General features: G+C 41.7%; 1 protein-coding gene across 1 annotated transcript; it reads left to right on the top strand.

Moving 5' to 3' along the window:
• The first annotated feature begins 8395 nt into the window (after window positions 1–8395).
• Window positions 8396–11513, top strand: LOC141717333 (ferric reduction oxidase 4-like). Its single transcript, XM_074519414.1, has 8 exons — window positions 8396–8613; window positions 8711–8813; window positions 8905–9090; window positions 9241–9475; window positions 9652–9979; window positions 10099–10336; window positions 10480–11189; window positions 11284–11513. The coding sequence occupies exons 1-8, from the start codon at window positions 8457–8459 to the stop codon at window positions 11421–11423; spliced, it is 2097 nt and encodes a 698-aa protein (XP_074375515.1). The 5' UTR covers window positions 8396–8456; the 3' UTR covers window positions 11424–11513.
• Window positions 11514–13772: the final 2259 nt, after the last annotated feature.

The following is a 13772-nucleotide window of genomic DNA, read 5'->3' as shown; positions in this document are numbered from 1 at the left end:
CCAGTCCCACGGCTACTATGCTCTGTGGGGAAATTATTTCTAAAAATTGGCCCTTCAACTAGTTCCAAGGTAAGTAGTACATGCACTACCCCCTAGGCTAGGAGGAATTTATTTAATTCTAGCCTATAATCCGGGCATAACCCAAAATAATAAAAGAAATATGTAAGGGGCCAAAGCCGCGCCTTACTGGTAATACTTTCGGAGATGTTCCGCATTCCAAGCTCGCGGAACTAGCTTCCCTTCCATATCTTCAAGGTGATAAGTCCCCTTCCACAGGATGGACTTTATTCTGTATGGTCCTTCCCAATTAGCTCCAAACACTCCATATCGGGGGTTCTTTGTATTGGGCATCACTTTCCTAAGTACCAAATCTCCCACCTTCAGCAATTGTCCTTTTACCTTCTTGTTATAATACCTTGCGGCGCGTTGTTGATATGCCGCTAGCCTTAGCTGAGAATTTTCCCTCGTCTCCTCTAAGAGATCTAAATGAAGCCTTTGATTAACCTCAGCATCTTCTTTTCTGTAACAATCTCTGCGAAGTGATCCCGATCCAACTTCCACGGGGACCATAGCTTCGGAGCCGTAAGTCAGCATAAACGGCGTTTCTCCCGTAGTAGATCGTGGCGTAGTGTTGTATGACCACATCACCTTCGGGAGTTCTTCAGGCCAATTCCCTTTGCGTTCCTCCAGCTTGGTTTTGAGGGTATGCTTTATTATTTTGTTAACAGCTTCTGTTTGTCTATTGCTTTGAGGATGATAGACCGCCGCAAACTCCTTCTTGATTTTCAACTCCTCACATAGTTGTCGCAATTCCTTGCTATCAAACTGCTTTCCATTGTCGGAGACAAGCTTGTAAGGGATTCCGAACCTACATACGATTGAGTTGAACACAAAATCCCTGATTTTATTTACGGTGATAGTAGCCAGTGGCATAGCTTCCGCCCATTTAGTAAAGTAATCGACCGCAACCACTGCATACTTGACGTCTACTTTAGCTTTCGGCAATTCTCCAATAAGATCAATTCCCCACATGGAGAACGACCACGGGCTTGCCATAGGCGTCAAGAGTGTCGCCGGCATAGACGAGTAGTTTGCAAAGCGCTGGCAGCGATCACATGCCTTGACAAAATTCGTAGCATCTTCTTTCATTGTGGGCCAATAATATCCCTGGCACAAAACTTTCATTGCCAACGAGCTACCCTCGAGTGATTGCCACAGATTCCTTCATGTACTTCTCTTAGGATGTAATTTCCTTCTTCTTCTTCAACACACCTAAGCAGAGGTTGGTTGAACCCTCTCTTGTATAGGACGTCGTCGTATATCACATATCTTGCAGCCTGATAGCGGAGTCGGCGAGCCTTAAACTTATCCTCAGGGAGTATTCCCTTACGAATGTAAGCTAGAATGGGCGTCATCCATGTTTCCTTGGGAGCCTCATCCACTTGCATAGTTTCTATCTCTGGGATACTAGGAACCTCCTGGATTTCAAGGGGGATGGATCCTAACAACGCAGCCTCTTGTTGCGACCCCATTTTTGCCAGAGCATCCGCATTACTGTTCTTCTCCCGCGGAACACATTCCAATCTAACTTCTTTGAACATTCCAATCAGGCGCTGTGTACATCTTAAGTATAATTCTGTTCGCGGGCCTCGCGCTTGAAATCCCCCGTTCACCTGATTCACTACCAACTCTGAGTCACTTCTTGCAATTAAGTTCCGCACCCCCATTTCCAAAGCGATTTTCAGGCCATTAATCAGCGCCTCATACTCCGCATCATTATTGGTCGCATAAAACTTGAAATGAATGGCGCTCATCAGATGGTGGCCTTCCCGAGACACAAGTACTATACCCGCACCTGCTCCTCCATTGTTAACCGCCCCATCCACATGCAAGATCCACCAAAGATGTGGAAGCTCCTCCAAAGACTCCTCGGCATGAGGTGGATGTAATATTACCAAAGCTTTATCATCAATTTCAGAATCAAATTCCAACAAGAAGTCGGCTAAGGCTTGCCCTTTTATCGCTATTCGGGGCGCATATTACAAATTAAACTGTCCCAACTCCACAGCCCATTTCAGCATTCTTCCTGATGACTCTGGTTTATGCAAGACCTATCGCAGCGGGTACGCTGTACGAACTTCAATCCTATGGGCCTGAAAATACGGCCGCAATTTTCTTGATGCAAGAATCAGGGCGTAGACCAGTTTCTCCATGCTTGTGTAGCGAGTTTCAGCGTCGTGTAACCGCTTGCTCACGTAGTACACTGGTGATTGCTGCCCATCTTCTTCTCTTACCAGAACTGCACTAATCGAATACTCAGACACTGCGAGGTACAGTATTAGAGATTCCCCATCCAACGGCTTTGACAATATAGGAGGGTTTCCCAGTTGCTCCTTGATTCTTTTGAAAGCCTCTTCACATTCTGACGCCCATACAAAGTCTTTCCCAGCTAATTTAATCGCCTTGAAAAATTCCTTGCATCTATCGGACGACTTGGAAACAAATCGATTTAACGCAGCGATTCTCCCAGTCAAACTCTGCACTTGTTTCACATTGGTGGGTGACTTCATATCCATCAATGCCTTGATCTTTGCGGGGTTGGCTTCAATTCCCCTGTGGTTGACAATGAACCCGAGAAACTTGCCCGACTCCACGCCGAACACACATTTCTGTGGATTTAATTTCATACGAAACCTCCTTAGAATGTTAAACATCTCCATCAGGTGCTTGATGTGGTCACTCGCCACTTCGGACTTTACCAGCATATCATCCACATACACTTCCATAGTTCTCCCGATTTGATCCTTGAACATTATATTTACTAACCGCTGGTAGGTCGCGCCAACATTAATCAATCCAAACGGCATTCCTATATAACAGTATAACCCCCTGTCAATAATGAAGGATGTATATTCCTGATCGGGGCCATACATCGGAATTTGATTGTAACCGGAGTATGCATCCATAAAACTCAGCAACGCATGCCCCGCCGTTGCGTCAACCAGCTAATCGATTCTTGGCAGCGGAAAGCTGTCCTTTGGACATGCCTTATTTAAATCTGTGAAATCCACACATGTCCTCCACTTCCCATTCGGTTTCTTCACCAGTACTGGATTTGCAAGCCATTCGGGGTAGAAAGACTCTTTGATCAACCCCACCTCCAACAACCGGTCTACTTCTTCTTTTAATGCTATCGCCCTTTCTCCACTTACTGGGCGGCATTTCTGACGTATGCCCTTGCAATTCGGGAGGATATTCAAACGGTGACACATTACTTCCGGGTCGATTCCTATGATATCTGAATGACTCCATGCGAAGACATCAAGATTTGCAATTAGAAAGCGGGCAAGACTTCCTCTCATCTCATCATCCAACTGGGATCCCACTTTCAAAACCCTGCTCGGATCATTTTTATCGACTGGAATAGATATTGTGTCTTCGGCCGATCCCGTCTTTTCGGCGGGCATAGGGATCCTGGGATCCAAATCGAAATCAAAGTCTCGTGGGTCTTCGACTTCCACTTTCGCATCTGAGGGCGCGTCCTCGTTTGGAGGAGCTTCAACCTCAATTTCATTCAAGGGCACGTCCTTCTTTTGAGGAGCATCCACCTTGAAGTTATTCCCGAGACCTTGCAAAATCTCACTTCTTCCTTCCAACTTTTCCCCGTTAACTTCTTTCTGTATGATCGCCTCGGTATGGTTCACCACCACTTCCTCCACGCTACGGATCCTCGAAACACGTCCCCGCATCAAAAAAGAGTTCCCAGAGGCATTGGTTTCTTCCTTTCCGGGGCTTTCAACGAAATAGTGGGCATTGATCTCTCCACTTGGTTTTGTATGAATATTTTCTACATCCTCAAATGGGAGACCTTTCCCTTCATACCTTCTTCTACGAAATTCCTTGACAACCTTGTGATAGCAGTCGCGTGACTCATACTGTGACCCTCTCAGACTGCCAACTCCGTTTGGCGTTGGGAACTTTATTATCAAGTGGTGTATCGAGGTTATCACCCTGAACGCTCGCAACCAAGGTCTGCCGACCAGCACATTGTGCGCGGAATCCTGATCTAGCACCTTGAAATCTATCATTTGGGTAACCGACAAAGCTTCTTCCCCGAGCGTGACGGGAAGCCTGACAGAACCCATAACTCTCACTGCTTCCCCAATAAAGCCATAGACGTGCGCATCTTCGAAATACATGTCACTATTTGGGAAACCCAGCTTTTTGTAGGTGTTGTAGTACAAGATATTTGTAGAACTTCCATTATCCAAGAAGACTCGATGTACGTTCATTGCCTCAATAAGCATGGTAATCACCAACGCATCGTTGTGAGGATGATGCATCCACCTAGATTCTTTTTCCTTGAACGTAATATCAGCGGACTCTCCCTTAAAGACCTTCGGGGGTCTATCTTCCAAGCTGTGGATGTTGGTGAGCGGTGGATGTCGTACTTCTCTCGCGTTTTTCTCTAGTGCTCGATTACTATCACCAACAAAAGGGTGTCCTCCAAAAATTGTCCTGATACTGTCAGCCCTCTGAAACTTGACCTCTGTTGTTTTTTCAACATCCTCCGCCCGCGGAGGCTGTTTTTCATCCTTACCCTTGTCATCAAGTCCTCTGCGTCGCTTCACCTTGTCAATCCATTCTCCTAGGTATCCCGCCTTGATCAATTCCTCAATCTCATCCCGCAAGTGACGACACTCATGGGTGTCATGACCAGTAGACTCATGGTAGTCACAATACTTCTTCTTGTCTCTGCTCTGCCATGAAGTTAGATGGTCGGGCTTCTTGAAGATTCCTCTATCCTTATTTACCTCGAAGATATGATCAATGGACGCTGCCAGCGGTGTATAATTGCTGACTCTTCTCTCGTAGTTCGATGGTGAGCTCCATTCTCTCCGCGAGCTCACAACATTTACCCTGTTAGGGCTTCTGGCGTTTCGCCGATAATCTGGGCTCAAGGATATGTCCCTTCTCTTGGATCGCCCCTTGGAGTTATAGGTATTGTCATTCTTTTTTGTTTCTGCTAGCGACTGCTCGATTGCTTTGAACGACTCCGCCTGTGTAAGCACATCAGCAAGCGACACTGGGTCCTTCCCTTGTAGGTGCTTCCAGAAATCCGTCCCCATACGTAACCCAGCTATAAGCAATATTTTCAATGTTTCATCAGTTGCACCCCTTACAAGAGTAGATTCTGCATTAAACCTCTTGAAATACGAAGTCAAACTTTCTCCTTCCTTTTGTTTCACATTAGCCAGCGTAGTAACAGGTGGTGTATACTTCACCGCGGCTTGGAATTGTGTCAAAAATAAAGTTTTCATCTGTTCCCAGGATGAAATCACACCTGAACCAAGTTTTTGGAACCACTGCTGAGCGCCTTCTCTAAAAGTGGCGGCCAGGAGCCGACATCGAGCCAAATCAGGTACTTGATACACGTCCATTTCAATATTACAACGCCCCAGGAATTCCACAGGATCAGAATTCCCATAAAAACGCACGTCGTTGGTTGTGTTTCTGTATCCAGCGGGCAATTGCGCCTCCCTCACGACGGAAGCAAAAGGAGAAGGAGCTTGCGCAGTCGCCGTTACTCTTCCTCCCTCAAGATGGTTGAGCAACCTCTTGAGGTCGTTCACATTAAACGTCCCTACCCCAGGAATGGTTTGAACATTAGGCTGCTGGGCTTGCTCTGCGACTTGCTGAAATTCCCCTTGATTACCCCCCGGGTGTGGCGGAGGATCTCGCCGCCCTTCACCCTGAGGCTGAGGCGGTGGCATGTTATCATTTTGGTTCTGAATATTTTCCCGTACGCGAGGTTCATCTTGACCGCGTCGCGGAATTTCATCATTGTTCTGCATTCTCACTTGAATTCGCCCGCCGTCCTGGTCATGAGGACGCACCCCAGACCCATTACCAGTAACGCTGTGGGAAGCTACGGGGATAACGGCGGGGGCTTCTCCAGCGGAGTGTGCTCCACCTCTCCTGCCATTGTAAGGGGCTCTTCCGTATTGATATCTCATTCTTCCCCGTCCATTCTTCTGATATCCCCGGTAGTAATTCCCGGGCCTTCCTCGCGGAGGGGCACGCTCGTGCTCACGGTACCACGCCCCGTCATCCCTTTGGAATGCGGGGGGCACACGCGTCGTGTCACGGGGCCTCGCTTCTCCGGCGTTTCCTTCTTTTTGCCATTCTACCAGCAACATCCTCAAATCGTCGTCCTCCAACCTTATGCCAAGCCTCCTTTTCAAGGCTGAAAGATCCCTTCCTCCCTCATCTTGGTTTTGAGTGTTCTCCGCACGATGACGCTCGTCCATCGTACGCCCAGACCTATGTGGGTGTGGCACTACCTGGTTACCCAGACGAGGCCTTTCTCTGCCATCAGTGTCTTCATCCGCAAGCTCCACAATAGGCTCTACATCATCAGAGTACTCCAAGCGCCGCGGGGTGATTCGCGGGTTTTCCCCGCTCCCCTGGGTATCTCCTTCGACTACAGGGACTTTTCCCAAGGCATGACCGTGACGGGGGAAACGACGACCTCTCCTCGTCTTTCGACGCTCCACCGTGTTCAGTCTCGAGTTAAAACTGTTAAGAGTATCCCCCATGCGATAGAATTGCTCCAATATATCAGCGTTGCTGATGAGAACTGGAGGTGTCCCCCTACATCCGGAGCCCTTGGTGGATCCGCCATGTTTCTGGGAATGTAAGGTTTATGGCGAGTATAACGCCCCCCACCTTCTCCTTCTGACCTACTGTCACTTCCATCATAAGAACTCCCATCACGATTGTAAGACATCTTTTCCTCCTAAGATTGCGACCTTAATTAGCCCCCCTCCTTCTAGCGCCAATTTGTTGACGGAGGAATCTGGTAAAAACAAAGATTGAGGTTTCTCACCGGAACTAAGATCTGTGACGGTGGTTCTTTGCCGGAAACTTAAGCGGTGTGTGATTGATTGTGGTTGTTTTAGGCTGAGATTGATCAGAGTAAGTGATGGCTCTCTTATCAGCTCTCAACTTCTTACCCTCTCAATGTGCCTACGTACCCTTTATATAGGGATCAAGCCTGACGTAGTTCTCGCAGAACAAGAAGTCTGATGGGTTTAGACTTCTTATTCCTAAGTCCAGTAGAAGCCCATCCAATATCCGTCTTCTGCTAGCATTAGGAATGTCCAACTATGAGGCCCAACCGCGAAGGCCCAAGGCTCGTCCGTAATCACAGGACTTCACGGATAATGCATCTCCCTGCGGAAGGATAACACTCCGCTACAGCTATCTCCCTTGATTTACGAACGCAGGTATAGCCACGGTTCACCCCAAGTGCCAGACGCGTCCCTGTCCCCTGAATGAGGATAACCCACCAGATAGCAGGACAGGTGATCCCAAGCTCTTGGGTGCAAAGTGCAGGATAACTCCAAAGTTCTCCAACGAGGACACCCGTTGAATACAAGAACAGAGTTCCCAAAGCACACACCAAAGTTAACCCCGCATCCCCAACGAGGACACCCGTTGAATACAGGAGGAGGCCTTCAATCATCAGGCATACCCCTGGAGGCCTTCAAGATTTTCACGGACATCCCCCTCCTTGACCGTCTCAAGGAGGGAATTCTTCAAATAGTACCTGCAACAAATACGTTAGTGAAAATAATCCTCCATCGCTCTTTCCCATGCAAGCTCCTGCCCTAAACTCATCAAAAGTATATAGACCAAAACAGGACGCGTCCTACCCTTTGGGCGCGTCCTAACCTTCATAAATCCAACCCTGCTTCCTCATCAATCATTCCTCATAACATGTAAAGCCACAGGACGCGTCCTAGTGGGGACAAGCGCGTCCTACCTCTTTCATTGCCACAATCATATTTGCCAGGTAATATTCCTAATGCTGACGCGTCAACCAAATGTGGGCGCGTCCATATCCAAACTTGCTACTACCAAAATATAAGGCACCAACTTAAATATACGCGCGTCCTATGTGTTAGGACGCGTCCTATCCTTCCACAACGTAATATCGGGTTTGACCGTATGTAATCCGTATTTGACCCGAATCAACTCAATACCAAATTTCGGATATAACACAAGCTTACAACAAATTGTTAATTTGTTATTATATGACTTATTTGTTATCATGTTCTGATACTAAAATACAACTTGCATTCTAATGCAAGTTGAAAAATGCAAGCAAATGTATTTGTAAATGATGTACAAAGTAGCTATTGACGGAATTAAATACAAAATGTAGTGGTGCCAGAGTAACTTGTAATTAAGTAGGAGTCGCATAATAAATTTTGGTAAGCTAAATAATAATCAAGTAAATGAAGTGGGTAACTTGTGGTATCATCATTTTTCATGTTATAAATATCGGAAACACTTGCGGGTTTGAGGTATCAACAGCATTTGGAAAACTTGATGCTTTTGATTTTGCAAGTGTTGGAAGAGCTTGTTTATAATTTCTAAAACAAAGAATAATGTTGAAACTTGCAACATCAACGATGAGGATGTTGTTCTTTCTTATGTTTCTGGGATGGCTCTTTGCTTGGGTTATGCTTCCAACTAAGCTTTACAAAAACACATGGACTCCCAAGCTTAACACCAACCTTAACTCTACATACTTTAGAGAGCAAGGTTACTACTCTGTCTTGCATCTATTTACTAGCATTTTATATTGTTATTTTTAATTGTTGTTAGTTTTTAAGTCGGGACAATCTCAAATATGTTTCAGGTAGAAATCTTCTGCTGTTCACATTCCCCGTAATGTTCTTGGCTGCTTTTGGAGGAATTTTTATTCATTATAACAAGATATCTAAGAAATATAGCCATGAAAGGTTAGTATATGACTCAAGAAGTCGAGTTGCCTCTGTGTCTGACATGCTTAGTAATTGTGTTTTTAATACACTGTTTTCTACTGACACGCAGTGCCCAGAACAACAGCCGTCTGGCCTTCTTGAAACGTCCAGTACTTGTGATGGCTCCTATTGGGATAGTCAGCATGACGGAGCTCATATTTGCACTCATGTTTGTTGTGCTTTTGATCTGGTCTCTTGCAAATTATTTGTATACCAGCTTTGGTCACCTTCATATGAGTGGAGCTGGGGTGAAAGTGTAAGTCTTTGCATCTGTTACTGCTTATGCTGCTGCTTTGTAGTATCTCGCAAACGTATGAAGATAGTTCTATGCATATCTTGTTTCTACTTTCTGTATTCTACTTTCATATGTTTGTTCTAAGCTGCCTGTTTTCCTTGTAACTGGCAGTTGGGAAGCCAAGTTTCGTAGTGTGTCGTTGAGACTTGGATACATAGGTAATACGTGCTGGGCGTTCTTGTTCTTTCCAGTCACTCGGGGTTCTTCTATTCTGCCTCTTGTTGGCCTCACATCAGAGTCTAGTATCAAATACCATATTTGGCTTGGTCATCTCTCCAATATCTTGTTCTTTGCACATAGCGTTGGGTTCTTCATCTTCTGGGCCATGACTAATCAAATGGTTGAGGTATGCCATGATTCATGTCACCACCAATCTTTCTTTGCAAATGGTTGTCTTTGTTGATGAAAGACAGTGTTGATTAAATTTTTTGTTTGATTATATCAAAAGCTTTAAATATTAATGGGGAAAAAAATAAAAAGAAAAGATCATAATAAGTACTCTCTTGTTTACTTATAATCCAGGCAATAGAGTGGAGCAGAACTTATGTGTCCAATGTTGCCGGAGTGATTGCATTCGCAGTTTCACTGGTCATGTGGGTATTTAGCTTTCCGCATTATAGGAGGAAGATGTATGAGATATTCTATTACTCGCACCATCTTTACATCATCTACCTCATCTTCTACATGCTGCATGTTGGAGTTGCCTACCTCTGCTTGATTCTTCCCGGAATTTTCCTGTTCCTCATTGATCGATATTTAAGATTCTTACAGTCGCGAAATAATGTTATGTTGATTTCAGCACGCTTATTACCTTGCGACACCATTGAACTCAACTTCTGCAAAAGCTCAGGTGATGACTAAAAGACGGCACCTTTCAATCAGATTTGCAGTTGTATCAAATTACACTGGCAAATTATACTCTCGCTTCACTATGTGTCAAGTCTTTCTAATATATCTGTACTTCCCCAGGATTGGATTATAAGCCCACTAGCATAATGTCCGTGAATGTGCCTAGCATTTCGAAGCTGCAGTGGCACCCATTTACTATCACTTCTAATTCCGGTCTGGAGCCTCATACTCTCAGTGTTGTTATCAAAAGCGAAGGAAGTTGGTCTCAGAAGCTTTATCGACATCTTTCTTTACCACAAGAGCATCTAGACATATCTGTGGAAGGACCTTATGGTCCTACTTCATCTCATTTTCTTAGGTAATTGACGATAAAACTATTGTTAGTAATTCATGAAGAATCCAATATCATTGTAAAAAAATTTAGAACTTACAATTATATCTTGTTCCAAGCTTAGAGTTGTGCACTTATTTGAATATAAAATTTGTGGTATGTTATTGTAGGCACGAGGTTCTTGTGATGATCAGTGGAGGTAGCGGCATCACTCCTTTTATTTCTATTATCCGGGAAGTGATTTATCAAAGCACACACAACAGCAGAGTCCCAAAGCTTATCCTCGTTTGTGCATTCAAGAACTCATCTCAACTCAGCATGCTTAACCTTGTACTGCCATTATCTGCAACCCCATTAGATACTTCAAAAATCCAGCTACAAATAGAAGCTTACATCACTCAGGAGAACGAGAATACCAGAGAAGAATCCCAAAATGTCCTCCAAACCATAAGTTTTAAGCCTAATCCATCCGCCACCCCAGTCACTGCAGTGCTTGGCCCAAACAGCTGGCTCTGGCTTAGCGCCATCATTACGTCTTCTTTTATCATGTTCCTTCTTCTCCTGGCCTTTGTTACTAGATACTACATTTACCCATTTGATCATTACGCTGATCTAGTGGTGTACCATTACAGTTACAGAATATTGTGGGACATGTTTTTGGTATGTGTGAGTGTATTAGTATGCAGCAGTGCTTTATTTGTGTTACAAAAGAGACGAAATGCCAGGGAAGGTAAGCAAATCCAGAGCTTGGAGATGTCCAGTCCAACATCACCTGGAGGATCATATATAAATGATGAAGGTATAGAGGTTGAAAGCCTTCCCCATCAGTCCATTGTTGAAGCTACTCAAGTGCATTTCGGTGCAAGGCCTGATCTCAAAAGTAAGTAGTAACATATAGTAATACCAAAATCTTGTTTTTTCGACTTGTGTTGCTTAACTAAATTTATTGCATGAAAAATTATGAATGTGTATAGGTATATTGTTTGGATGTAAAGAATCAGATGTGGGGGTGTTAGTGTGCGGGCCGAGAAAGATGAGGCATGAAGTTGCCAAAATATGTTCGTCTGGTTTGGCAAAGAATCTGCAGTTTGAGTCCATCAGTTTCGACTGGTGATGGAAAAATGCTTCTCAATATACATCTGCTTCCTTATTTGTTCGTGTTATTTATGTTATCTAATCCGCATATAAATTTGTCAATAAAACACTGTACGTTAACTTGTGATGTTGTAGCATGTTATTTAATACAGCAAATATTTCCGCGCACTTGTTAATTTGGTGATACGTATGTGACATTAACTTGTATAATACTAATTATATATTATACTAGTCCTAAAATTGATATTATACTAGTCCTAAAATTGGAATGAAACTTATTTATTTAAAATTTTAAATAATTTTTTAAATTTAATTTTAAGTGAAAATTTTGCAATAAAACTTATTTATTTGAAATTTTAATAATAAGATTTGATAATCTATACTATTATATTAAAGATGAAACAATATAATTATATAAATACAAATAAAATTGTATATATCTAACGGTTTTGATTTAAACAAATTAATATATAATATTAAATAAAATTATACTATTGATCCAATCCCAAATAAAAAATAAAAATAAATTACGTGCAACTAGTTGGATTTGCAGTTTCGGATTAAAATAAAATAGTAAAGACTGATAAAAATAAACGAGCTCAAACAAAATAAATTAAAAGTAAATTCGTTCATAAATAGATTATTATTCACAATATAATTATATAAATACTAATAGAATTATAATTTGTCTGGCGGTTTTGATTTAATCAAAATAATATATAACATTAAATAAAATTATATTATTGATCCAATCCTAAATAAAAAAATAAAAATAAATTACGTACAATTAGTTGGATTTGCAGTCTTAGATTAAAATAAAATAATAAATACTGATAAAAATTTGAAAGCAAATTCGTTTGGTCGATATAATATCATCATGCTAAAACAAAAAAATTAACGAGCTCAAACCAAATAAATTAAAAGTAAATTCATTTGGAAAATATAATGTCATCAGATTAAAATAAAATTATACATATTATCAATTCGATGTAAAATATAATAATATTCATTCCGGGCTAAAAATGAAATTAAACAAAAAACTAAATATAATTAGCTGGATTTGGTTGACATAACTGGTTTAAGACTAAAACCAAGATTTGCTAACGAAACAAACAATATAATAAATACTACTGATCTAACTAAAAAAATATTTTATTAAACCAGGCTACAACATTATGTGTTTGTCGATATAATGTTATCAGAATAAAATAAAATATATTATCTATTTGATTTAAAACAAAATAATATTTAACCGGGGCTAAAATAAAATTGAAAACAAACTAAATGTAATTAGATGGTTAATATAACGGGTCTAAGGCTGAAACAAAATGTATATTATTGATCTACGCTAAAACTGAAATTAAATTCAAACTAAAGGGTTGTTAGGTATAATGTAGATTTTGGATTGTGTGATAAGTGGGATCCGACCCAAGAGTTTGATTGCGGATCTGTGTGTAAAATGTTTGGGTTCATATAATTATGGTTTTTTTTTAATTTCCATAATATTCAATTTTAATTTTAATTTATCATGAATGAATTATATAATTTTTTTACCTCAAATGAATAGTATATATTAATTTATTTTAGTCTGACTTTATTATAAAGGTTAAGGAATCATCTCTATTTTCGTTTTATTAACATATTATATATATTATAAAAATTAAGAAAACCAGTAATTATATGAACTCCATCAGTGAGTAGGGCGTTAGACTTCTCCCTGTGAAGGGGATAATTAGAGTCTTTGGGAGTGCATCTTTAGCTCTAACACTCCTTAGTTCTTCAATCTTATTCAGTACCAATCTTCTTGCAGTAACATTGAACCCAAAGTTCTTTTTGAAAGATGAATAAACCTTGATCAGTATAACTTGGATTTCTTGAAGGATCCTGTGAAGTGGCCACTGAATCTCCCTTCCTCCATTGTACTTGAACACTAACCTTTCAGGTAGGTTTCTGTATGCATCAATTCCTCTCACTTCATCTAGTTCATCCAAATAGAGGTTTAAATCAGAAAACTCCTTGATATCACATAAGTACAGGTAATCTCCCTTATTGGCTTTAGATTGAGCTTTGACTAGAGATTTGGATTTGAGAGGTGACAGCTTCACTTTCTTGATCGACTTTGTCCTTTTTGGCTTGCTAAGGATTGGTAAATTGAAGTCAGGAATTGGTAAGTTCTCCCATTCTATTGGCTCATCCTTAGGCACAATAGGTTCACCATGAATGTTCGTGTAGGGATCCACCACCTTGATATCTTCAAATACCACAAAGGGCTTTGATGTTTGAGTTGTAGTTGGAGTGGATTTCTTGGGAAACTAATTCTCCAATTCCTTATCAACAATGTCCAGTTTTCTTTTGGTTCTTTTAGCCA

The sequence above is a fragment of the Apium graveolens genome, chromosome 4, assembly GCF_009905375.1.
Source record: "Apium graveolens cultivar Ventura chromosome 4, ASM990537v1, whole genome shotgun sequence".
Lineage (NCBI taxonomy): Eukaryota > Viridiplantae > Streptophyta > Magnoliopsida > Apiales > Apiaceae > Apium > Apium graveolens.
Note: the sequence above shows the minus strand (reverse complement) of the source record. Positions and strands in the feature narration are given on the sequence as shown.